This window comes from Chamaea fasciata, unplaced genomic scaffold (genome assembly GCF_029207755.1).
Source record: "Chamaea fasciata isolate MVZ Bird 193981 ecotype frontalis unplaced genomic scaffold, bChaFas1.0.hap1 SCAF_13, whole genome shotgun sequence".
Classification (NCBI taxonomy): domain Eukaryota; kingdom Metazoa; phylum Chordata; class Aves; order Passeriformes; family Sylviidae; genus Chamaea; species Chamaea fasciata.
The window spans coordinates 9,843,319-9,870,647 of NW_027094098.1; the positions used below are offsets into that span (position 1 = coordinate 9,843,319).

At 41.2% G+C, this 27,329-nt stretch overlaps 1 protein-coding gene across 4 annotated transcripts in view; it reads left to right on the top strand.

Moving 5' to 3' along the window:
- Positions 1–27,329, top strand: part of CHCHD6 (coiled-coil-helix-coiled-coil-helix domain containing 6) — a 111,457-nt gene that overhangs the window by 28,728 nt on the left and 55,400 nt on the right. For 3 of the 4 annotated variants that reach the window (XM_066195174.1, XM_066195173.1, XM_066195171.1), the window contains exons 5-6: positions 4,862–4,882; positions 10,257–10,340. In XM_066195174.1, the coding sequence (XP_066051271.1) occupies positions 4,862–4,882; positions 10,257–10,340 (105 nt within the window). The remainder of the gene's footprint in view (positions 1–4,861; positions 4,883–10,256; positions 10,341–27,329) is intronic. The other variant, XM_066195172.1, reaches the window with a different exon arrangement.

Here is a 27,329-nt window from a genome sequence, read left to right on the forward strand (position 1 = left end):
TACAGTATGTCTTTCCCACATGCACCTTGGCAAGTTGGTAGCTTGGAATCTGCCCCCGGAATGATACTGACCCTGTAATGCTGAGTGAAGTGTGCTTCGTGTGTGTCTGGGATAAAAGAGCAGGGGAAAGAGGAAAATTTACAAGGCTGTCAAAGGGGTAGAAACAGGCTGTGTTGTTTGAATGTGCACCTGATTCTCCACCTGCCAAAGAATTCATAGACAGACAGAGGATGTGTGACCATGGCTGAAGGCTTTCAAGAATTTTCTTTCTTAAATATGTAATTATGGCAGTCTTTCTGTATTAAAAAGCAGCCCCAAAGTCAACTGCTTTTCTTTTAAACTATAGTATTTGAGATAATAACTTTTAAATTAAAAAAAAAATAGGTTTCTGTTGGTGACAGGAAATTTGTATTTGTTTTACTATGCTAGCCTGTATCCATTGGCTGGTGTCTATAAATATCTGCTTTGTTCAGGTAAAAATTGGGCAGGTAAAAATTGTGTGTAGTGTCTGAGAGCAAATGTGGGAAGGAAATTCCTGCTGAACACACAGGGTTCATAATTTTTGCTGCTTGGAGGCACATGGGTTGATTATGAATGCCATCTTGATTTTTTTCAGAACAGTGGTTGAGTGTGAGCTACTGTGTTTGACTCAGGAGCTAATATATTTGGTATTTAGGAGTCTGGCAAGAGAGAGCTCTGTCCCCATATGCAGGCACAGCGATGAGATTGGGATATAGGCATGCAAAACTGTTATTTTCCCCCGTCTGTCCTATCCCTAGAAAGCCATATGCCACCCTTGGGCTAGTGTAATGGGAGTCTGCATTAATGATTATGGGCTAGAAATAATCCAAGAAGAGTTGAGTGGCCTTTGTTTCTAGCTTTATGAGAAATACCTCATTGACTCAGTCTGAAATATATTCTGGGATAGAAGGTCATAATTAATACCGAATTTCATGATGCCCTTTCTTGAAGTTTTGGTTGTTGGTTAATTTTTCTTGTTCTAAATTGGTCAGTGACTTGGAGATTCTTAAGTCCAATAGGCAGAGTAGGAATTTAAGCAAGAAGGTAAAAATTTAGAGTGAGTTGTTGTCTTATCTACTATCAGAAATATGCATCTTGAGCATACATCTCTAGGGAACCTATGCTCTGAAAGATTTATAAAACCATTGAATGCCTTGTGTGTTGGCAGCCTACAAAATGAAAGCTGTATGTATGCATGCATAGAAGTGGTTGATGGGAAAAGGAGAATGTGGAAATGGGCTGGAGTATTAAAGCAAGTAGTGAAAGCAGGTGGTTTACTTTGGATTTTATAAAATAGATTTCTCTTAATTTTGTTTTAAATGAAAACCATGAATGGTCACCATTGCAAACTTATTTGTCGCTGTGCCGTAAGTATTAGGGTGCAGTTGTCCCTGAATCATAAAAGAGCAAAGGTTTTTTTGGCTGCTTCCCATCTTCATGTTCATAGAATTGCATATGGTCTGTATGCATTAGAGTTAAGCAATTTCATCACAGCCTTCCCTCAAAATTGATTGCTGTTGAGTGACTCTTCCTTCTCCCTCTCCATTGTCAATTGGTTGCATCTCAGACTCTCATTACATTTAATATTGATATTGCTTCAATTTTTCACTAAACTGGAAGAGTTGAAGAGTCTGGAGTGGATACTGATTGTCTAGATATTTTCTTTAAATTCTTGAATTCCTGTCATTGTGGACCATGATAAATTTAGAGCTGGATTATTGCTTTAAGAAGAAATTACTGTTTGCTCATTCAGTGATAAAGTCTGGTCATCAAGATGTTGGAATATGTGCTGCAGAGTTCTTCAGATACTGACATAAGTGCAAAAGTTGTTGCCAACAGCTGTCTTGGGTTTTGGGGCACCTGCTGCCTCTCATTTCTCACATCTCCCACTCTGTCTTCAGCTCCCAAAGCTGGCAGTGCCCCTAAAAATACTTTGAGTTCTTATGTAGGAGATCTCTACCAAGCTGGTAGTCTGGATCCCCTGAGTCATTGGTCACACTGCAGTGAAATCCGTTCTGTGACAGAGTTATTGACTATGGCAAGGAAATGGACTTTAGTGGGAAGCTGGTTCCAGTCAGGTAACAAAGGCACTGTCCTTCCAAAGGCCACTGCCCTGTGCTGGTCCTTCCTCCCCTGCCGCCAATCACAGAACTGTGTTTTGATTGCTCGCTGCCATTTTTAATTTCCCCAAAGTGTGACAGACTTGAGTGGTGTGCATGATGTGCAAGGGTGATGTAGTGTAGTGAGTCTGGGAAAAGCTGCTGGGAATTGCCCTTATGAGTGAAATACAATTTTGGCGCTGTTTTCTTGATCCATTGGAAGTATGTGGGAAGGCATTCCCTGCCTGAATAATCAATGATCCAATGTGAAATTTTCAGAAGCACAGATATATTACTCATGTAGTTCCCATATGCAGCGAGAGTCTTCTCCGAGTGTATGTATGAATCCCTAGGACAGCTGCTGCTGGTTTGGCCTGAGATCCTATTTCAGTATCCTTTTGCTTCTGATACAGTTAGGAGGAGTATCTTGACTGGGTTTTGACCTCAAACAACTAAGTCCAGTATTTATCCTGGTTCCTGTGGTTGCTGTTCAGTTGCTGACCTGGGAGAGGGAAAAAACCCCCACATTTTCAGCAGAAGAGTTCAGAAGTATTTACCAAGGGTGTTGAAAAATGACTTGTATCCCAGGACTGGAATTATAGAACTCATAAGCTGCCATCTGAGAGCTGGAAGCGAAGCTCGCTTAGGGAGCAGGGATACCAGATACTGCTCATTTCTTAAATGGATTGCCTAAACTTCAGAAATATTAATGGACGGGCTGTGTCTCTTGTTATCGAAACTGGTAAATGCAGGTCTGCAGAGATCTTGACACATGCTTAGAAGTTAGTGAAACTTAAGCCGGTAGCCCTCTTGAGTTTTCCTTTTTGTATTATTTTATTAGTGAATTATTTATTTATTAGTGTATTTTATCTAGTCAGGGTTTTTTTTTTTCCAATGCAGCAATATATACTACTACATGTTCTAATTTTCCTGTTTCCATTCAGAGGAGTGTATCTATTCCTATTCTTGGAGTAATAATTTTTCCCTCTCCTGAAGGCTGACAGGATTAGAAGCCTTGGCAGTACCTGCAGAAGAGATGCTCTGTGATTAGTGTTACATTCTTTAAAACCCTCATTCTGCTGTCCATTCTATCTTATGGGGCACATATTGGTGATAGGGCTGGTTCCTTCTCCTTGCTCTCTCTTCTCAGTCCCTGTCCAGTGCCACTGAGTTAGTAACTTTTGTTTATTTTGTCATGCAATCATTTGTCTGCCAGGAACGTGTCAGTTCATGGCTCAGGCACCCAGGGATGACAGATGTACATCCAGTAAAGAGTTAGTGGTGTGCATGACCTACCTGCTGAAATAATAGCAGGCACCATGAAAAGTGCTGCGTTCCTCCTGTCCATCTGCTGAGGATGGACAGACTTGCAATTCCTAAAATGTAAAAACAAAATTAAGCGCATCTGTCCTGACTGTAAAAATCATCAGGAAGAAAAATGTTATTCAAATCAGGCTTATGTCAAGATTGGTCAGTGATTACCAGTAAGCACCTGTTGTGTATTGGTTCGTTTGGCCAAGGACTTGATGCTGCTATATCAAACCTGTCTGCAGAAATAGGAGGAATTGGTTTCCCTCAGTTGAAATGTAGATGTTCAGTTCTAATCCTCTGAGCTGGTAAAAAGTATGAGGATGGATGACACACATATCTGATAACACATCATTCCACAGTTACCTGAAGTAGTCACTTTCTGCCATTAAAATGATGTCAGACCCCATAAAAATATTACCCTCCACCATCTGCTCCCTCTGGCAGTGAACTGTGACCAAGAGGGGAGTTCCTTGTGCCCTGTCAACTCCCCTCAAATAAATAATCATAATGAAAAAAGCCCAGCCATTCTGAAGTTTCTGCTTAGCCAATGTGCTGCTGATTGAAGGTAGCCCTGAGAGGCTGGGAAGGCTTGCAGCCCTTGACAGCAAATGAGAGTTGTGCCTGCCTCACAAATGCCTTGGCTTCAAAAGGAGGTGGTTATGGGCATGAAATGTTTATCATCTTGTACTTGCTTTGCTGCTGCTGGGTTACTGTGTGAGTAAAAAGTAAAGAAGGGGGAATATTGCAGCCTGCTTTATCTGCTTGTCTGCACACTTCAGTAGGCTTGTGGATAAAAGAAGGAACAGGTGGAGGCAGCTTGACCTTGACAGAGGTTTGGACTGTGCACTCAGGTTGCGTATGAAGGGGAATCTGGTTTGGAACCTGATCAGTCAACTGGCTTTCTGTTAGGAATCACTCTTTGAAATTGTCCATGGAAGAGGATGACTTGCTATGTAGGTCAGCTTGTGCATTCAAAAATTACCTTTAAAAGATTATTTGTTCTTGGCAAGCTGCACAGTTGTTGACCACGTCCTTGTAAAGTCTGGCCAGAGCTGACACATTCACTGGTGCATGTTGTGTATCGCTATCTGTAACACTGTGCAGCACCTTGCATGGCTTCCTGGAACTAGCTGTTTCTCAGCTGCCTTTGCTTAGCTCCCACCCTAAATGGGGGTCCTGCAGCAGGCTGTGGGGACTTTGCTCTGGTTTGGGTTTAGGGGATGCATGTGCTTTTGTTTTGCTTTAACAGTACAGTTCCCAACAGGGGACAGCACTGCCTTGCTTAAGATGCTTGTCATTTTGAAGGAACTATTCTAAACTTGTCATCCTAAAAGCTATATTGCACAGCAGCTGCCAGCCTCCAAAAATCACTGATTTCTCTTTTTCTTCTCTTTCCCTTCCTTTCTATCTTGTGCTCTCTTTATTCCAAGCCTGTGGATTTGGACGCCTGGGTAAGCTCTCTTTTTTGTCTGGATCTTGCTTATTCCAAGTGTCATGTTGTTACTGCGTGTGTACAGATTGTTATTGCTGAGCACAGATGCAGGATTTTATTTTCTGTCATTACATTTTAAAAGGTGTTCAGCTAGAAAATTGCATATTATTTCCTCCATAAAGATTTTCACTGGTTCCTTTTGTGTAGCTTACAGCTGCTGAAACCAAACTTGATCTGGTGATGTGTATTGTTGGCTAAGAGAATAGCAGAAACAGGAGGAAATGAAGGTTATAGCAGTATTGCTTTTTAAGGCCATGAGTTGCATCTGGTTTCTAAAACAGAACCTGGTCACCTGCCTTCAATAGAATCAAAGGTAGGACAAACAGTGATTTTGTAGGCCTCGTGTCTGGAATAGCGATTGCAGACAGGTCCAGGATAATGGTGGTATTTCTGCTGATACCTGTGGAGACTGAGTCAAGGCTCCCCCATGGCTACTTGCTTGGTACAAACCTCCCTGTAAAGTTCTGCTATTCAGTCTTGGGCATGAAGTACACAAATTGCCTCTTACTATTTCAGTGTTGCCCTTTCGGCTCTGCCATTCCTTTTAGACTTGGCCAAGAACATGCCAGCTAGCTAATTTTGGAGTTAGCTCTGTTCTAACACTGAATTGCTGTCAATTCATTCTCCTCATCTTGGAATCCTTAATAGCATTTGTTTTTCCCCCCTGCCACCTGGACTGCTACCAGGACTGGAAGAGACTTGGGAAAGCATGAGGTATTAGAATTTGCAGTGGTGAAGCATGGCAAGCTGAGGTGCCCAGCCAAAACATCTCGGCTGTGCTGCTGCGGAGATGTAACTGTGTACCTTTGGGGGAAGCTGATAACTCCTCTCAGCAAAGACAGGATGATGTAGAAACTAGACATTTGATAGACTTGAGATCCTTTCCTTTATCCTTGTAGCTTATTTCCTTAGATCGCTTCTGACTGATTATCTAGGCATCATCTTGCTAGTTTGTCTGTGAGTGGTAGAAGTGCTTTGCCAAGAAGATAAATATTTTTGCAGTGATCTTGCCAAGTGCTGTGACTTGCCTTTTAGGAAGTACTTTATAGGCTGAGGTTTGGACCTTTCCTTCTAGCTTGAGTTGCCCTTTGCAGAGAGAGAGCTTTTGGGTTTTTTTGTCCTCCAGTAGAGTCTTCTCCCTACCTTCTTCCCAAATCCCAGAACCCAAACAGTATTGAGGAGAGAGACAGCCCGATGGTAGCAGTCAGCTCTGTGCTGTGCTAACACTGCACTTCCTTCCTGGGTGCCACATTCCTTACTATCATCTGACCCTGCCAATAAGCCTTTTTTTTTTTTTTTCCCCAACAGATTTCTGCCCTAGTTTTCATGTTTAACAAGGTGATGAGGTGAGACTGAGATTAAAAATAATAAAAAATCTGGTGATATTTAGGGGAGCAACAAAGCCAGAGCTAATCTGGGAATGGTTATAGCTAGAATGAAGCCCAGCTCTAGATTGGTTGCACAGTCTGATGTGTGGCATGTTGGTGTCAGTTCAGGACAAGGCTAAGACTGTCTGGTTTTGTTCATAGAGAATGAACCAATAATATTTCATTACTTCAATTAGGAACTTGTAAAACACTTCTTTTGGCCTCTCTGTATGCTAACAGGCCAGTGCTTGATTCCTCTAGTTGAGCCAATATATAATGTATAGCTTTAGAAATGTGCTTGCACTGTTTGTTTCTAAATGGGTTACTTGATAAAGGGAGAGAAGGAGGCAGAGAATCACATAACTCTGCCATGGCTCTTCGTCACTGTTCAAGGCAGCACTGAGATAACCTGAAAAACCTTGGGCTGCAGAAAAAAATGTGAAGATAAAGCAGAGGAAAAATTTGAAAGAACAACCAACCAGTCCATGGATCCATGCCCATGGAAGCTGTAGCATGTCAGTAATAAGCCTTTGCAGTCCTTTTGTAAAAATGCAATCCTTGTAAATTCTGACACCGTCACAGGGGATTCTTGAGAAATTTCTTGAATACATCTTATACCTAGCTGTTGTACAGAGGGCAATGGCTAATTGTATACATGTTCTTTTATAAATAGATCCCGTTTTCTAGGTTTTGGGTGCATTCCTGTGTTCTGTAGCTGAGTATGCTCTTTCTTCCCTGTCTCTGTTTTGTTTCTGTGTTCATACTTCTTGGACATCACACTGTCTGTGTTCTACACATCTTAGGTGGCATCTCTGGGCTTTGGTCAGCTCTTGCACAATATGTTCAAGCTCCAGTGTAGTTGTGCAACTTCGAAGTGAAATGCAGCTTTCTGATATCTGATTTTCAAATCAGTGTGTTATCGTGCGTATTTTTCCTTCTCCTTCCTTTTTTTTAGTTCTAAAGGCCTTTTTTCAAAAAGTGTATTGATGCTTTGTTTGGCACTTGCAATCTCAATCCCCTGTGAAATTGTAATCATCTCCATAGCAGCCAGTTCTGTTTGGGACATCACAAGCTTCTGACTTCAGGTAGGGAATAAGCAGCAGGACTAGAGGAGCTCTTAATAAATATCCTGTATTAATTCAAAATGTCCCTAGTTGCCTAACCCAGTTTGGAACAGTGAATCTTTCAGATGACACATGCTCTGCTATACCGTTTGTACTTCAAACATCATCATAAAGTGTACTAAAGTTTTTTGTAATAACAGCTGGGGATAGAGGGAAACAGAAAGCAACTTTGAAGCAGATCTGTCACAAATAGAGTGTTTCTATGTGTACTTCAATGCACTGAAACAGCAGCAGCTCTTGAAAACAAGCAAGACATTGAAAATATGTTTGTGTTGCAAGTACAAGGTTTCTCTGTAACCCCTAGTTCATCATACATTATGGGTGATAAGTGGGACAATGGGGGATACTATGGGAGAAATTACTTACGGGGAAGATGGGGAGTACTCTGAGGTTATAGTCTGCAGTTGGGAAATCCAGTTTTGGGTCTTTGACCACAGTTTTGCAAGACCCTGGGGAAGTGACTAAGAGAATGTCTGTCTGCTGCAGGGTGCATGGGTGTGGAGTCATCATTCACTGCCAGCTCCAGTGAGGTCAGCTTAGCAGTCCATGGGTCTTCATTGTGCGGGGCAGCACACCCCTAACGTCTGCATCTCAGCACCCTACTTGAGAGATTAGGTATTTAGTGTGTGTTCTCTTCCAGAGGGAGTAAGGATAAATGTGGTGAATTTCTTGTTGAATGATGTCAGGCAAACTCACAGGTTGGAAAGTTGAGTGAGTGTGTGGCTTTGTGATCCATGTCTTGCCAGAAACAGAATAAAGCCTCTTGCAGACCGGTATTGTTACATGTATTGATTTTGTGCTTCCAGAATATCCACTATCCCAGGAGACTAGCACTGATACATAATTAATTAGATTAAACAGAGACTTCCTTGAGTTTATAAGAATTCGTTATTTGACTCTCTTTTTTTTTTTCTTTTTTTTTCTTCCATCATATCATGCACCTTCCATCTGAATCATGCAGAGGGGTCAGTACTGTCTTACTCTTCTTTCTCTTCCTTACTGATTTTCCCCTTAAGGAAATACCAGTCACTTGTGGAGTAATCTGATTATATGGGTGTTATGTAGAAAACCTGCAGGAGAATTAGGGTCCTTTGGTCATCCACCAGACCACCCCACCTTCTTACATCTGTTTCATTTTATTGGAAATTGCTTAGTTCTTTTCTGTGTAGAAGATTAGTTCAGAGGAACAGCTATGGTTGTCTTACCAGAAAATGTTCTGGCACTTACGAAGTACCCATCGGTGCCCCTGTTGTTGCTGTGGTATCTCTTTTATCAGGCAGCTCATTCTTGTCCCTCTCCCCATCCTATTCCAGCTGGTTAGCAGGTGGGAAGTGGTGTAGCAGCTATAGGTTAAAGGAAAGCCAAAGATTTTGCTTTTAATCAAGTGCCTTTGAGGGAGATAAGATTTAGATGAGTCTCTATTACTTGTGCTTTATCCTGGTCCTGTTTCATGGGGTAGCAAACATGGAAACCAAAATATTTCTTTTTCTTTAAAAACAAACAAAGAAACCCACATCACCACCACACCCCTACAATCTTCCTATTTCATATAATCCTTTTCCTGCTTGCTTATCAGCCACCCTCACTGCCTAGATTAAAATCTCTTCTAAGCCCTATTATACCACTGTATTTCCATCAGCAGGGGAGCAGAAAGAAGGACATGCACAGCAACTTGCTTTCAGATGTAATTTTTCTCATTAGCAGTGGCTTTTGGCTGAAAAATGACAGGTCTGAGCCCATGGGGATATTTCTGTCCCAGCTGCTTAATCATGTTGGACCAGCATTTTCTGTGGTTGTACCATCATTAGAAGTTAAGAGAATGTTGCTGGGATGCTATGGACTGGCAGGGTTTGTGCCCATTTTAAGCAGGCTAATCATTCTGGTTTTGAAAGGTCTTCTACCTGATGTTAATGTCTGTGGCCCCAGAGATTTTGAGGTGGGATGGGGGTTGAAGAACAACTGCCATCTTTTCTTGCTATTCTTGTTTGTTATTTTTAAGCTTCAGAAGTTTGATTCAGTTCCATTAATGTCATGTTTTCTTAATGCTAGTTCAGTTTAGGGAACTAGCATTAAGGGAATATAATGAGGTGGTGCTGGCTGTAAGGAGCTAGAAGTCTACAGCTGTTGCTGTGCCTACACAGACTTTTTAATTGAGCACTGTTTAGCTGATGAATACCAGATTTACTGTTTTGAAAGTGTCATGCTTATAATTTGGAAGATAGAAGAGAAATTCTCTGACAGCCATCTCCTCTCTGAGTCTGCAGCACCAGCCAGAGGAACTCCAAGGGTTCTGATGGGGAATGCATAGACAGCATGTGGAGAGAGTACTTAATTATCTGGATAGTCCTATGTATGTCTGTTGTAGGGAAGTATTTAATCCTTAGAAGCTTTTGGACCCTCCAAGGGACAAACGTTTATAAAGAGGAGGATTTGAGGGGATTTGTTTTGGCTTTTTTTAAGGTAAGGTAAAGAGCATTTGAGTGATGACTGCCATGATTCATGGAAAAACTGACATGGATAAGATAGAGTTCTGGAAAAGAGAACGGGAAAGTGTCTCCTTCCTATGGTTATATGCTTTCATTTAATAAAAAGTGTAAAACCAAGAGTTTGAGTATGATGCTAATAAGAGCATTTCAAATGTTGGGGAATAACCCAAAATGAGCTGCAATTCTTAAGGTTTGTAGTTCCACCGAGGGGGATCCCTTGCAGGAGTCCTGAGCAGTGATTTTTTTTTTTAGTTCCTTCCAGTCTGCATATCATGTGCCTTCTTTGCCCTACATTGTTTGGTGTTGTTTTTTTTTTTTTATTTCTTCTACTGATGCTGTTTTGTTGTCCTTCCCAGGCTGTGGAGCTGCAAGGAAGGGAGGCAGAGCTGAAGCGACAAGAGGTCTTCTATAAAGAGCAGTTGGCCCGCATTGAGAAGAAGGTAAGGCTGAGTTGTCTTTATTTCTGGCCCCTGCAGGGGTAGGACATGGATCTGTGTGGATCCAAAAGATAGAGAAGATTGTACTGCAACCTGGAACTGTCAGCTGACAGTATCTTTTCTGCCCCCCACCCTTAACATAAGTGATGAAAAAGCTATACAAATCTTTTGAGCAATTTCCATTTGAAAGATAAAGGTTTTTTTAACTGGATGATTTTTTAAGAAAAGATTTCTGGTAGTTCAAACTCTATTCACTTTTTTACTATGGGATTTAAGTGAAAGCTAAATTGAAAAAAAACACATGCACAGTTTTTTATTCCTTTTGTTAAAAATCATTTCTTCAATTAAAAAAAAATCAACCACCACAACATAAATTTTGTTATAAATATGAATTAAAGTTGTATTATTAATTTTTCTCTGGGGAGCCAAACAGTTCAAAGAGTGGTGCTGCTGTACACTGCCTGCTTCTTGCTGGATAAGCCTTTGAAATGAACATGATTTAAAGAGGCACTGTCAAGCATCTTTTAAGCCTGAAATGACCTTTGAAAATCCATTTAGGGATTTGAATCTGTCCCCTGAACGTGGGATTTGCTTCTCTGTTTAATTGTTTACCATGATGAGTTTTTAAAAATTGATGCCATAAAAATAGGAGCAGCCATGCTGTTCCTTATGAACTAATGTGTTCTTCACTTCCTGGCAAAATGAAATAATGTTATAAGTAGTCTTTATTTTTTAATAAATATGGGGAATAATCTTCTCCAATTTGAAGCAATTAGACCTCCTGACAGGGAGTTGCATACATTCAACTTGTAGTTGTGTTATATGACTAAAAAGAAGTGCAAACAATGAAAAGGGTGGGTTGTAAAGAGACAGAGAAATCAATCAGTTTTACTACCAACATGTAGCAGGATGGTGAGTATGGAACATGGGAAAATTGTAGATTATAGAAACGGTAGGAAGCTGTTGGCATATCTATTCCTCTTTTCATTCCCTCCTACTGTATGACTGTCCGTGCTGCATTTTTTTGAGCCATCAGTGGTAAAACATGCCTGTGAGCAAATTCACATGATACAATTTTGCAACACTTTAATCTGTACAATTCATTAAAAATAAACTATTAAAACTACCACTCAGTGTTGCATTTGTATTTTAAATGCTATTTCTAGATAATGGGGAGTGTTCAGTGAAATTGCAAACAATCTAGCAGCTATCGTTCTAATTATCACAGTTGTCCATATGTTCATACGCAAAGGGAATTTTTGCAATTTCTTGGTCCCATGCTGTTTGCTTCTATTATGTTCTTCTCTCCAGTTCTGGTTTCATGGAACGGAAATTACAGGGAAAAACAGTGTGTCTGTCCTTTATGGACAGTGGAGTGGGGACAGGTTTGTGTCCAGGCTTCATTGTCCTCTTTTTGAAATCTTTTGTTGTAGTTTGTGTTTTCAAGTCCATGTCCCTTGCTGCAGGGACACCTTTATGAACAATGTGAGGGATATTTTAGTGCGGGATCTTCTTGGGGGAGTAAGGTGGGCTGCCCATAGTCCTATTCAAACTGCAGAGCTACAGAGAAACTGTCTTCCAGTTGTTATGTGTACAAAAGCAAGTGAATAAATAGAACAGGTTTTCTTTCCTTGCTTGAAACACTGGTTAGTTTCTGACCATTTAAGACTAGCATTTTGCTGGTAATAAAATAGAAGAATACCTCCAACCGTTAGTCTGGATTGGAGTGGGAGGTGGTGGGGGCTAGAAGGGAAAGGAGAGAAATGTACTTGAAACAGTGTAATAAAGCTTAATTGTATTAGTTTTGAAAAAGGTTTTTGATCTTCTCTGAGGATAATTTTATTCCTGTAATGGTGGGAAAGATGGAAAATGCAGCACAGAACAATCTTTTTTATTAGCTGTTGCTTTTATATAATTCTGCTTTTATTTGTTGAATGCATGTAGACCTTGACATTTATTTATTTATTTTTCCTTCCTCTGTGCTAAAGCTTTCTAACTCAGGCTTAGATATATTTTTATATATCTGTGTGTGTGCGTGTCAATGTTAGAAAAAAGCTCTCAGTAAGGGGATGGTGGGGGAGAGCTCTGAAATAGAATTTAGCTTTCTCTGCTGTTTTAGGAGAGGATGGCCACTTGAAGTGTGGATACTGGTAGTTCAGAGGTGTTTGGCTGTGAGTGAATGAATATGTCTCAGTGTGGAGTTAGCAAGCTGAAATTTCTCCTTCTAAGGATCAGGCTATCAGGAATTCCCCTCTCTCCTCCCCTGCTGTGCCCAGGATGGTTTTGTGTCCACTTCTGCATGATAACAGATTTCAGCAGTAGGAGACTTAGAGACTTGTTTTTGAAGGATGTTTTGAACTATTGATGTTAAAAACCCAGTACCTTCCCAGTAGGATGCTAAGAGTAATTGTGTTACATACTCCTTACAACATGAGAGCTGCTAAGTGAATCAAACACAGAGACTGTCCTGTTTTCCTCTGACCGTGGTCAGTTTGCAAAGGCTTTGAAGGAAGAAGAAAAAAAAACATCACCAAAACAAAGCACAAAGAAAAGTTTTGGAGAGCAGCTTTGAGAAGAGTCTTCCTAAATGTTGTCATTTGGAGGCAGACACATGCCCTGCTGCGCAAGAGTTTATTTTCATTCAGTATTTTTATTCACTGAAAGTTGGATTACTGCCATTTTTCTTCTATGCATCTCAAGGCATTTTTCCTGTAGCCCTGTTTAGCTCTGTGCCTCCCAACATCATGTGGCAGTGTGTGCCACAGCTTAACTTCCATACTCAATAAATTCTCTGTAATCAGTTTCAAATATTTTTTGCATTTAATTTCCTTTATGTGAAAGAGATAAAAGAAATTCTCCTCATTAATCATTATCTGTAGACTTCTGTTCCCTCTTTTACCTTCCCATCAAACTAAGCAGTCCTTACCTTTTCAGCCTCTGCTTGTGTGAATGATTTTTTCCAGGTTTCTCATTCTGCTTGTTTGTCTTTTGGCACTTTCCCCTTAGCAGCTCTGTCTTTGAGATGTATTGACCAGAATTGAACTCAGTAGCTCCCTTGAATGCAGCAGATTGTGTGAATACATTATCCTTTTATTTTGTAATCTCTGAAAGAGTACTGTAATCTACTGGACAGGACACAGAATTGGAAGGAAAAACCTGCTCATTTTCTAATAGCCGTTTCTCTTTTGGGAGTTTGAAACAATTATTTAGTCCATCTATCTCAGTTATTCCATCTATATGATGGAATAGCTTATAATGGGAGGGCAAAGTGTTGTGAAACAGTAAAGCTATAAAAATGCTAAAAAGGCTGTGCCTTTAGTTTTGCATGAGGTGAACCATGGGTGTACCTTATTTCAAACAGATCTTGAGAAACTCAGTTTCTCCAGACAATCTTATTAAAATTTTCACAGGAAAAGGCATGTATGAAAAAAAATTGCTGTATTTCAGCTTTGGGGGTTTTCCCTGCATCTTCTACTAAAGCTTTGGAAGAAATGAGACAATGAGTGCAGAAGTTCTGTATCACAGTAAGGATCCATATAGTTCAGTATGCTGGTCCTGGCTGTGACTGAAAATGAATGTCCAGGGATAACTGGAAGAACTGAACTGATGGGAAGAGATGCTGTGGAGTCTCGTTCACTGGAGACAGTCAAGGAGCATCTGGACACAATCCTGTGCCATGTCCTCTGAGATGACCCTGCTTGGACAGGGAGGTGGGACCAGATGACCCACTGTGGTCCCTTCCAACCTGACCCGTTCTGTGATCAAAGCAAGGTTATGGAGTACTTGCCCCAATTGCTTTGACCACCCTGGCTAGTCATTTTTGGAACTTCTCATGTACTTAAGTCCTCGGAGGGTTGTGAACCAGGACTGTGTGCACAGTGCTGGGGATACGAGGGGACTGTGAACATGTGTGACAGCTGTGTCAGAATCACTGTTTGGTTCTCTGTTTCTTTGTAGTGCCTGACACTTGATTTGCACTTCTGACTTGTGTTAAGTGAATGCCACACACTGCTGCTACTGGCAGCATTCCGCTGTTTTGAGTGCAGACTTGAATATATACAGTGGGTGCGCTGGGATTAAACCAATGCTGGGATTAGTTGCTGGGAATAGTCTTCCCACTGCACCCTTCATTGTCAGTTTGTCAGGGGTTATTTGTGTGGGAAGGGATGGGGGGCTTTGTTCTGCCTGTAGTATGGTGCGTGCTTCTTAGATTTTTTTTTAATCAAATTTTATTGAACAGATTCCTTGCAGAGGATCATTACACTGGTAAAACCCTTCATCTTCCTCACTTTAACTCTGATAGTTTGTTGTAGCTGTGTGTTTCTGTCTCTTGGGTCACTTATATGTTTTTCTTTTGGAGTGCCTGAAATATTTTGTTAATCAGGAAAATGAGAGGGAGAAGCCCTTTGAACTGACTATTTCTTATATAACTGTGTGTGATTGCAGGGTTGGAACTGGTGATACAGACTTTCCATTCCACACCTGTGTTTCCAGTGTGACTGTCGACTCTCCACTGAGTAATCCAGTAATGAGACCTGACTAATTTGTTATAAGTGGTTAAACTTCTAACTCTGACTTGTCTCAGTAATTTTACATCTCATCCATGTAATTTGAATTATTTCATAAAATGTGTGTCTTCTCTCAACTGTTTTGAACGAGGTTTTGTACTGTAGTGTTCCTCTGGGTTGAAAGAACGAGAGGCTGTAGGGAGAAGCTTAGACACACTCAACCTGAGAAGCTCAAGATAATGTTTCTTCATACATTTATTCGTTACTGAGAAGCAGGGAGGGAGATGGAGGGAGCTTGTTGTAAATAGTTAACATATATACTGCTCAGAACTGGGATTTCTGTTAGGGATTCTATGTATGCTTTGTCCTGCTTTCTCCAAGTAGTAGGAACATCCTTTAAAAAGTATGGTAAGAAAGAAGTGGTCTTTCCTGGAACCGTTCAGATGCCAGGAGATTTTACTTAGCATATTAGCTGTATACTTTCTCCGAAGTAAATATTTGTTTGACTCCTTTTGCTGTTTGGACACTTGCTGAGTTTAACTTGACAAAAGCTAAGGGCAGTGCCACACTACAACAAAAACACGGGCAGCGCTTTGGAGTAGTGTAAAACAGCAGAGAAAGGCTGAAGGTAATCTTGGAAGATAAAGTGAAACTCCTTGCTGCAGATGGTGCCTTTTCTTTGTTTGGATTTTCCTAAGCTCTGGCTCCCACGTTATCTCTTGTTAGGCGGCTGTGGACTACTGCGAGCGCTGGGTGCATTAATATGCAACATTCTTCTGCTTGTAGTTTTTCAGAGCAGTAAGTAGCACAAGAGGTATTCATGAGCTGTAGAGTATTTGTGCAAATGGGAAAGGAATGCATTGAATACATACCTTTTTTATTAATAAGGTTGACTGCACCTTTTTCTCTGCTTGACTTCACAAATCTTGTAATTTTGTGTGTGGCATTCATCTTGTTTGGTTTGTTTAAATTAATCTCTTTTTGCCCTTGTACTTCCCATTTAATTCATGTTTGTAAAGCATTTAGGATGTGTAAAGAATGGGAGGCTAAGTTATTTTTGTTTGTTATTCTTATTGGCCTTGATCCTTCTTCTTGGAACTGTCTCCCACTTTGGTACACCAAGGTCACCCCTACATGCAAGTCCACTGCCATTTCTGGTTTATGGCCAGTAACTTGCCTCAATAAAAATTTCTGCAGAAAAAAGTGATAGAAGCCTGAAAAAAAGCCTTCCAGAATAATATGTTCATGTTGGATCTTCATCATTAATTTGAAGCAGACTCTGTGGGGCTGCACAAACTGATGTCACCTGGTAAAGGTGGGAAGATATTTCTGTTGAAAGGGATGAGAAATCCATTCCTTGAGTTGGGATGCCAGGCTTGTCTGTATCCATGAGACCTAAGGATCACTTGCCTACCTTTGAAAAAACAAGCTGTGTTCAGGTGTTATCTCCAACCAAACCCTCTGCCCTCTCAGTGGGAGTTAAAGATTCAATGCCCTTTGATAAGTGAGTTGATATGTCCTGGCAGGTGTCACTGACACCATTTGCTTTCTCCTGTAATGTCTTGGGGCTGTGTCTGAGCTATTGCCATATGTGTAAGGGCTGCTTTGTTTTGCCTCTAGTCACAGTCTTCCAGCCACCAGCTTTCTGCTCTAGCCAGCGCTGTGGGTACCTGTAGGAGGAACAGCTAGTATGAAATGAACTTCTGGTCTCAAAAAATGTGTTTCCCTTTCAGAAGAATTCCTGGTCCCCATCTCTATAATCGAACCTTACAATATTCTTTACAATTTCATTTTCATTTCTTATCTAATTTGTTCAGTTCTCTATTCATCCCCAGCCCTTCATGCAAACCCTTCCTCACAAACCCACCAATGCCTTCTTTGAACTTACAGTATCTATGATCCAAAAAAGTAATTTGCCTTTCAAGCCACTACCCAGTTCACCAAACGGCTGATTTAATCTTCTGAACACAAGAATAATCCCCAGTGTAGTTTTCTGAAGTAGGTTGACAAGATCCATCCTAATCATTCAGATCACTTCCAGTTGCTCAGGTTGCCTGTCTAGGGCTGTGTGGATGCTGCTCTCAGGTGGCAGTGGCTCTGTCAGTCTCCCAGGGCACAGCCTTTGATGTTTGGAGAATGGTAGATCCTGTCCTGTCCGTGAATTAAATTTCTGAATGGGAAGAAACTGAAAAGGGAACGAACCTGAAATCATCATCTGTACCAGTTCCAACCTTCCATCCTCTTTTCCTTTTCAGTTTTTCTCAGATGTTAAGTGTGATGCTGGGGTAAGACCATGACAGGGAGGGCCTGATTTCTGCTTTCTGTGGGCATTCATTAGGGCTGAACAGCATCTTTAGAGGAGGCTAATGTTTCTCGTAGTCTCCCTGTCTGCAGTGAGAGGTTCCTTCCTTGTTGCCAGTGGCTAACACACTAACCAACTTCCAGTACCTTGTGCTCAATTCACCCATTTAATGGCTTTTTTGCTGAAAGCTTGTGAAGTTTAGTAGTTAATATACCTCAGTACACAGCTTTTAGAGATCAGATAAATTGATTGTTAATTTGATGAACTCAAAGAACATCTATAATAGGGTAACTAAAATGTGTTAGATGTCAGCACAGCCTCTCTGCCTTCTCTGCAGTGTATATGTTCTCTCTTCAATATGTGTTGACTGCCTTACAGTACATTACATCAAATTACAAGCAGCCTCTATGCAAACAGCAGCTAAGTGTTTGCTTCCTCTTCAGCCTGCACGATTAGTACAGAGATGGGTTTGCATTCTGTGCGCTGAAGGGTGAACTGTCAGAGCCTTACGGTGATTTTGTTTCCTTGGCATTTAGAGTATATTTGCAGAGGGAGAGAATGGTGCTTATGGGCTGCTTCATCTTGGAGGAATCCATCCTCAGGCTCGACTTGTGAAATAAATGTGGCAACGTGTGGTTTGAACTTAGTGTCTTAACACTGAATTTAGCAGCTGAATTTAGATAACAATCTGGTATCTGGTCTCATCAGTGTATCACTATGAAGACTTGTTAAAGGCAGAACAAAAAGACCTAGAATGTGATCTTGTCTCTTTGTTAGAACTCAGCACTGGAGCATTTGTCAAGTCTAGTCCAAAAAGAGCAAAACAAGAGGTTCTTTTGTCTTACTTCTGAGAGCTTTCCCCATTATCTAGTATTTCTGATACCCTCCACTGGCATTTTTTATTCAACCCAATTTTCCCTTAATTTCATTCATTTTCTCATTGCCTAATAGTTTAAAATTTCTGATTCCTCCCTCTTTGTGCTGTTTACATGCTTATTTTTAAGCGGGATTGATATTTATAAATGTGTATTTGTTTATTTATATAGATAACATTGTTACCAGTAAAACCAGTGCTACTTTTCTAATGGAAAGCTGCACTTGCACACACACCTTCCCTCTCTCTCCCCCCCAGGTGTGGACACACACACACACTGTCTGTCTCTCACCTGTTGTTACTGAGGTGCAGTTGTATCTCAACAGCAGCTACATCACCCTGCTGCAATAAATACCAGTGCTGCCTGTTATTTCTGTGTAATTCACCAACCAGTGTACAATTAATTTCTGGCCCTGTTATTGCACTATGGGCTATTTTATGAAGCTGTAGAGAGTTAGCACAGTGAATTGATTAAATATGTTCCAGACCTTAGGCTGGATTCTCTGTGTCTGCTGGGATTTTCATGATTGAATCTTGTGCTTCTCTTGGGATATTCCAGATTTAGACTTAGTCTTGGAAATTGGTTCAGGTAGACAAAACTTGCCTGTGTGTGGAGTTCACTTGCATAAGAGCCTGACTTTGGGGAATCTCAGATTTTTATTTCAGCTCACAGTGGTCCTTCCATATGTGGCAGGAAAAAGGCATTACTATTGTGACTTAAAAATAAAACCATCACTGGGATTCGTTTTGAAAAGGCCCTTAAAATTATGGCTCTGCCCATAAAGAATATGCTGTCATCATGCTAATGGAAAATGTACCTAATAATTACTCTATAAATTGACTCCCCAGAACATCTCAAATTTGTGCTGAATTAAGTAGTCCTAAGATCAGACTTTAAAAAGGAACTACTCCATATTTACAGTGGTTGTACCTTCTGAAGTGTTTAGTAGTTTACTGTGGGTGTGTTAAATACATGTTTCATGACAGCCTGGGGCCACTTCTCTGAAGGTTTTTTCCCCATCTGCCAGTCATTTTAAAGAAACATAAATAAAAGAGCTACTCCAATTTCTTGAACATATAATGCACGTTCACCAGAGACCAGGGTGACTCAGAAGTAGCTTGTAAATAACATGTTCAATGTTTTTAAATAGATGTGTACCATCAGGCTTGCAGTGAGGTCTTCAACCACAGCAAACTTGCTTTGCCTGTCACAGAATCTCCTGATTCCGTGATGATGAGGGGTGGGTTTTTGTTTGGTTGGTTTTGGGGTTAATTGGTGGTTTGCCCACACATTCTGCTGCCCCAAGGATGATCCCAACTGCAGTTTCCCATTAAACACCTTGGCACAAATGAAGATTTCCTGGCTCACCCATTTACATTTTAGCCCAGTTGTAAATAAATATGAAATAATGGCTAATTTTGTTTTGTTTTAATTAAAAATAGTAAATATACATCTCATGCAGTAGAACCATCTGGGAGTTGAACCCTGACAGATGTGGAGAGGAGGTTGCCCTGACAGGTGTTCAGCAGTGGAGTGGCCAGCCGGTAAAAGGTGTTGCCCTGCACAGGGGACAGCAATGGTGAGGAATGGCCACAGAGCCAGGACACGCTGAGAGTCTGCTGAATCTGTGCCCTTCTGCAAGAGGCCACAGAGGAGCAAGAGATGGGAGAAGAGAAAGTGGGAGCTGAGATAAAGCTCTAAGCCTCCGGTTTGAGAAGACTTGTAATAACTAGGTTATTTTATGAGAAGAGCTAGCTTTTCTTTTCCTTCCCAATTACTGCATTTCAGGTCTTTTAATAAGAAAACCAGCTTAATTCCTTCTCCTTTCATCTCCCTCCCCATTCTTCTGAACAGAAGCCAAATTTTTTTCTCTCGTAATTTCAAGCTGCAAGGTTGCTTTGAGCTTGCCTGCCTGGGTCAATTGAGGAGTGCCTGGGTTGTGGATTTTTTTTTTTTTCCCCCTAGAGATGTCTCATGATGTACTGGACAGTACACAGAAATCATCTAATTTGCCCTGACATGCAGCAAGCTTTGAGCTGGCTGGACTGTGCTTCTTGATCAGAGAAGACGACTCATATGGGCGTGTAAAAATGCTGTGTTGTGTGCCTGTCTGAGCCTGTATATGCATTTTTTTAACCTCATTTTTCATAATAGTTAAGTATACCACAGAATTTCCTTTGGCTGTTTAGGGAATTAAATGTAGTATATGAGACCTTTCACCTTTAAGGTCGTTTGTTGAGATGCAGCTTCCGTTTGCAGCAGTAGAAAGCCATTACTGCTTGATGGCTAATCACTCATTCGTGTGGCAGTGAGATAACTCTTCCTTCAGTTAGAGACAAAGGTTTGTTGCAGGAAGAACAAAACAAATCCCCCATAATAGTGTCCTAAATGTTGATGTCTGTGATAGGCACAGGGCATGCCAGGGAGGAGCACAGAATTTGTCCTTGCTGGCTGAAAACCGAACAGTGCTAGGTGTTAAGTTTGTGTGTTCATTTTTTCTGTGGAGAGAGGATTTACCTCCAGGTCTGAAGTGTTTGCTGTGTTTGCTTTTATTTCCTCCTCTTGTTCCCCAGAAAAGTGTAGTTCTGTCCCTTCTTTGTGTTCCTGTTGTCTGAGCTCAAGCTGCCTCCAGTTGAAGAGCTTGAATTTTTTGCTTGTCCAGATATAGGTGAAATACTGACAGTTTTAGTTTTTTTTCACAAGCCTAAAAAAAAAATACTCTTTTATAAAAAGCACTGTTTCCCAAACCTCTTTTTTCTTACGAAGTTTATCAGCTACAGCAGAAAACTCCTGATAATTAGGATGCTTACACCAAAAAGTTTCTTCTGGAACTTCAAGCCTACCTACAAAAGCTTTCCTTATTGTTTAATGCCAAGTTCAAGGTCTGTTGTTGCTTGTCTGCAATAATCCTTACTGTCAGACTGTGTTTAGAGATTAAATTCTGTGTAGGTATAGCTTGCATCTGTGATTGTGTGGTGCACTGTGCGTGTGACATTCTTCCATATATATTCCTGAGAACCCTTGGCCGCAAGATGTTGTGAGATTTTTGAGGTTGAATGCTAATAAGTAATTATTCCTATTATTGTTTAATGGGCTAAAAGTGAGACCTACCTTGTTGCCTTTTCTCTGCCTGGATTCTGTAATGAAAGTACCATAACTGAGCTGGTGGTGCCCAAAAGCTGTAAGGCCACGGGTGACATCCTGCCCCAGGGTTGTGTCAGGAGTGGTCTCTGCCAGAGTACAGGAATGAAGTGGTGTGGGTACTCCTGCTCTCTGTGGGTGTTTGATTTTCATGTTAATATTTACAGCTTAGTAGCCCTGCTGTGAAAATGCTTCGCTCCATTAATTGGAGGTCTGTGGTCCTTCTGGGCTTCTCTTTGGAGTCTTCCCTCTTTGCCAGCTGCAGAGGTGTCTCTTCAATGCCTCTTTTGAGGAGGCAGAACAGGTACATTAAAAAACAGGTGAAAGAGAAGATTACTAAAAGCAGAGAGAATGAGACTGTCAAATGATGGAAAGGAAATTGCTTACAAATATTTTCTGGTTTCTTTCTTATCCCTTCTGCCATCCTTTCTCCTTTTCCTCCTTGTGGTTTATTTTTATCTCAGGATAAACATTGTATTTGTTTTCTGTTTGCTGTGTGGCAAATTTCAATCTTTTGAATAGCAAAATACAAATAAAAATTACTAGTATTCCTTTCTCTGGAATAACTGATGCCTTGCAGGGCGAACTAGAGGTTATGTGACAGTGGTATTGTAAAGGCAGGCCAAAGGAATCTGTGTTAATCCATTTTCTTTTTCTTGTTATCAATGTTTCGTTTTATATTTTATTTTCCTTTCTAAATAGTAATCAATATTTCTTTGTAGAAATAGCTTAATGACTTTTTTTTTTGGTCACCTGTAAAATACATTGTTGCTTTATAATGTTTGTCCAACTATCACTAATAAGGGAGAATGACATAAAGTTATCCTTTGTAATACTCTGTTTGAACTGTGGAGCTGGGAACTTTTTCCAGGTATTCATTAACTGAGGTTTCTAGCTCACTGAAAGATAAGTGAACATTGTCCCCATTTTAAAAGTGAGACCTTAATGCTTAAGGTTAGTATTTTCTATAATAGCTTTTGTCTCTTCACTTTTTGGTTATCCGAGTATGGTGTATTTCTTCAGATGTGCTGATTACCCGTAAGTTGGGCTTGAAGTTTTGAATAATGAGCTCCTGAGCATCTCCAGACAGAGCCGTGAGCCAGCAGGCACTTCTGAAAGTGCAGATTTGTCTGTGTCATTAACCGTGTACAGTGACCTGTGAAGTCCTAGCGGTCTTTTTGGCTGTAATCATTAAACCAGCCTCTTCCACTGGATAAAATGGGAAGAGAGCCTGCAAGCACAGTGAGAGAACCTTGACTGAAAATACAAATATCTTCAGAAAATGCTCTGGGAGTAATAGTAATAAAGAAAAAGTACAGTGGCAAAATAAATTGCTGCTGATACAATTTTTCTTCCTCTCTCAAGTTTGCCTCTAGTATGGCAGTTTGTCTCCCTTCGATAAATAAATGCAAAGATGGGAATTGCTGCCAAAAACTGTCACATTTCTGGAACTTTCAGCCCCTGATTATTCACATTAAGCCTTCCCCCCCCCCCTCCCCCCAGTAGTACAGTATTCTGAATATGTACACCCACCATTCTGTCAGATCTGTGCAGTCTGTGTCTGGTTCATCTTCTGTGTCTTTGATGTGCTCCATAACGTAGGCAAAGAGAGGTCTGATAGTCTCTCTAAAAGCCTGACAGTTTGTGTGACAATCTGTCCACGAATCCACAGGCTCCTTGTCAACCAAATGAGCCTTTGAATATCAGAGGTTTCAGAACAGCGCTTGCAGCATTGCATATGCACCAAGGGGAGAGTACAACAGGCTTCCTTGTAACCTGAGAGATGTCTGCATTTTTCTTAATCATTCCAGGGACATCTCATCATTGCTTGTTGGCTGGTTCTCAGCCCCACACATGTCGGGGTTATTTAGCAAAGCATGATTTACTGGAAACTGCACATGGAGAATAATTTGTAGTTGGGGGTAGAGGAAAAACCCTGGGAGGGGGTGGAACTTCCAGGCTTTGGCTTACTTCTGTTTCTCAGTGTTTTTTTTGTTTGTTTCTTATAGTGACTCTCTTCTCTGCAGTTCCTTTACCCATGCAAGTGTATGGATGTGATGCATTTTCTTCGTTATTCTCCCGTTCTCTTGTGCATCCTGTTGCCTTGGGTTCCTCTATTCTGCCTTCCTCTGGGAACCCAGTGTATTGCGTTCCTTAGCTACCTGTTGTGTAAAAGGATTGGGTCATGAATTTAACTTCCTTTTTTTTTTTTTTTTTTAATTGCAACAGGAACTGTTAACTGGGCCAACTGCTGCAGTTTATAAATGGGACTTAGGGATATTCTCAGCAGTGGAAGATGAAAGTTTTAGCTGCAGTATGACTGTCCGAGGTGGTGGGAGTTTTGTTGGAGCCTTTGTTAAATACCAGCTTTGGCATGACAGCATTAAACCTTAGTTAAAATGTTCCTTCCTTCCTTCCTTCCCAAAATAAGCTCCTATGACAGGCCTGACAGGGGAATGTGCTTCATATCTTTTTTATTGTATGACAAGTATTTGATGGCTGCCAATTTTGTTTGATGGGGTTTTTTCCCCTCTTTATTTTCCCTTGAAAGTGCTGGTCAGCCTTTGAGTGAAACTGCCACCTGCATTTCTTAGCACTTTTGATACTCTGGCAATTTCCTTTTTTCTTCTCTTTTTCCCTTAGCATCGATTCTCTGCATTCCTGTCACTCTCTCATGGACAAAGCCCAGCTGTTTGTAGGCAGCATCCTGTGATCTCGGAGTTCATCCTGACTGTGTGGTGGATCTGCTGGTAGGACCCAAGTACCCCTGCAGGATGAGTTGTGCAGCTGCCCAGCACAGGTGCTGGGATTTGGCAGGCGGTGCTGTGTCCTTAATGCCACGGGCACCACGTTACCTGCGCAGGTCAGCCGTGTGCAGGATTTCTCTGAAGCAGATGCTGAAAACTCTTGATGTTTAATCAATGCCTGGGAAGTCTGTTTACCTGTACTTGTCAGGTGTAATTGATTCAGGCATTTACTGTGAATTCCTCACCTTAGCTAAACTTCCAGCTGGGAGGAGAGCAGGGTGATACTCCCCTGCAGCAGTACTGGCATTAATCTGAGCCTTTCACAATGCTGTTGCTGTCCTTGTCAGAAAGCCTGAGTTACCTTCTGGAGTTTTATGGCCTTTCTCTTTGAAGCTGCTTTTACTTTGCAGAGTTTGTTTAAAGAATTGGCAATGCTTTGTAGTCTTTCAGAAGGGTGTGCTTTAAAGCAACCTCATATGAACACAGTACTTCTTTCTCTTTTCTCCTTCTTCCCCTTTTAATTGCTCCTGTAGTAATAATTTCTTTTTTGCTGGTTGTCTTTCTGACTTGAAGATAACATTAGGCTTTTCTGCATGTTTCCAGTGAGGCACTTGAAGCTTTTGGAAGTACCTAACACCATTTTGCTTTGGGGTACCTGTTTTTAATTAGACTCTTCGCAGGGTACCTTCACAGACAGTCTGATTCTGGTGTGGGGTCGCAGTCTGGATCTGTAAACCCATTTTCACTGGAGTATCTTGGTGTGGGACCCTGGTCGTGGGAAGTCCTGGATGCGTATTTTTATTTGTCGCCATGTGCTTTAGGGACTGTAGCTTAACCTGTTTGCACCTGCTTTGTTATCCGCAGGATAAACCCAGTCATGTTCCTTCTCCCCAGTTCTGCCTTCCTCAAGCTTTGTGGACATAGGTGTTCTTTGGGATTTTATCTTTGAGAAGCTTTCTAGATATGCTACAGAATTAATATTTTGCTTTCAACTCAGGATAATATTGCAGACATGAGAAAATCTGTTCAAAGAGGAATGTACTCCTGCTCCTGACTAGTTTAACTTGCCTGTGTTCTTACTGTGGACACTACTCTCTTTATGCTTTCTCTGAATCTTAATCCAAAATTTATGATCTCACAGCTTATTGCCGAAGGAAAGAATAGAATGACACAAATTCAATGCTCTCATTTCATTATTGGTCTCAGCGGGAGGAGTGGATGAACCCACACATGAACAGCAAACAACAGAGCTGTGTTTAGAAGTTGGCTTTGGCTGAAAAAACCTCTTTTTTCCATATCAGCAAGCTGTTTGTAGTTCCTTGCATCTTTTCTCTGTTACCTTTTAAGAAAAAAAGCATATGAATTTTCAAAAAAGCCATTTAACCCTTAACTTCTCTGCTCTAGTGATATGCTCTATAGGCATGTTGTTCTTCCTTGTTAATTGTCTTTTATTTTTATGTGCACTTGATGGGAAGGAGGAAATGTGAATGATCTCTTTGAGCTAACTGCTTGCTGATACCAGCAAATGGGCTGAGCAGAAACGCCAGAGGAGTGAACTCAGGAGGTGAAGAGATTGTTTCTTGCAGCATATTCTGAAATTCCCATACTCCCTGTTTTGGACCGAAGCTGATAGCAGTGATTGATTGTGTGGGTTGATTTTAACACATTCGTCGGGTCATCCAGTGAACAGATTGGTTCGGCTCATCTACCTCTGTACCTGTGGGAGGGATGCAGGTACATGGGGTAATTTTTCAAATCTGCTAGGAGCCATTTGTGTGAGACTTCTGAGTGGTGAGAATGAACAGCCTGATCCACAGTGCGTGTGAACCAGCGACCCGCTGAGGTGTGGAGAACCTGGGTGTACCTTTGCTTCCCTGAGGCACTGCTGGGAGCAGAGGTGGCTCCTGAAGTTGGCACTGACCGATGTTTCTCTGTAGCTTCCCGGAGTTCCTCATGGCAGCAACTGCATCCAGGGCATGTGTGTGTTGCCTGTCCTCAGGAGTGTGCAGGTGGGCCACAGTTGTGCTGCTTCTAGGGGATGGTGTGAGGTCTTATTTCTGGCTTCAGAAGCAGCTGGAAGCAGGAGTTTGAATGTCTTCCAGCTGACATTCGATACGTAAGAAGTAATCTTAGCTTTCCTTACCTTGTTTCTCTCGGAAATTTGAGGTGCCCTTGTGGGGCGCACCGCGTATTGCCCCGCTCACAGCACTGCCTCTTGTGCTCTTTTGGGTTTCAGAGAGGCTTGTAAAGGGCATTTTGCTGCAAGCTGGTGAGCGTGGATGTGAGGAGAAGGGATCGAAGCAACATGTCTGTCAGGTATGAGGCAGGTTGCACCATCTAATCTCCCGGCTGTCGTCTGCAGCATTTGTCAAGGCCTCCACTGCCCTGCTCCGTTTCATCAGAGCTATCACTGGCATTCATCTAGGCTGGCAGCATTTCAACAGCTGTTAATCCGCTTTGTATCTCTAAACACTGTGACCACTGACAAGCTTCTATACTCTGAGGTGTCAAAATACCTCAAGATGCCTGTGGTGATGGTGGTCGGGTTGGTTGGTTTTAAATCAAGACACCTTCCGATCTATTGACCCGGACTGAACCTGATGGAGAAATCTTTGTCCCATTGTCAAGTTTTTAATGCTGCTGCTTGATTTTCACAAATAGTTTCACCTAAAATCTGATTAATTTAAATTTCCTCATGCTTGTTTTGCTCAGTTTTCTGTTTTACATGTTACTGCAAGTAGCACATGTTTCACTGAAGTTGTAACGAATGTGGTTTAATGTCAGTGTGAGAATGAGCTGGCAGGGTTTTCTCTTTATGTTTCAATTACTTTCCCTCCTGAAATAACCCTGAGAACTCAGTCTTCTGCTAAAATGTTTTCTTACTTTCTTTGCTATATGTTCTGGAAAGGGCCTGGGCAGTGTAGTGAGGTGTAGTAGTGAGTGCTGGAGTTTCTTTGCATGTTTGCAGCCAAGGAGAAATGCTGAATTAAAATTACTCCAAATTTAGCTCTAGGTTTTAAAATTGATTCCCTTTGGAAGGGAATTTTTAGCACAAGGGTGTTTTGGAAGAGTGGAGAGCAAGGGTATAGCAGCAAATCTGTTGTAGAAAAACAGCAGGGTAAAGGAAAATGGTTCTGTTGCGCTTTAGGCTCTGGTTATGTATTTTTACAACTTCTTGGTGTTTTTATTATTTGCTACAAACCATCATTTAATAGCAGGGAAAAATCTTTCAAACTAACATTTCTTTGCTTAGTTTGTTTGTCCTCTCTGGAGAGCTCTCTCCCCACATGACAAAGCTCTAATGTTCTGAAGTTGACTCCCCTAAGGCTCAGCTTTATTGAGAGAAGTGAAACATTTTAGGTGGTTCATTCATTCTTTCTGTGTCTTTTGTTATTTGAGCCTTTACGGTGTCCTTTGGT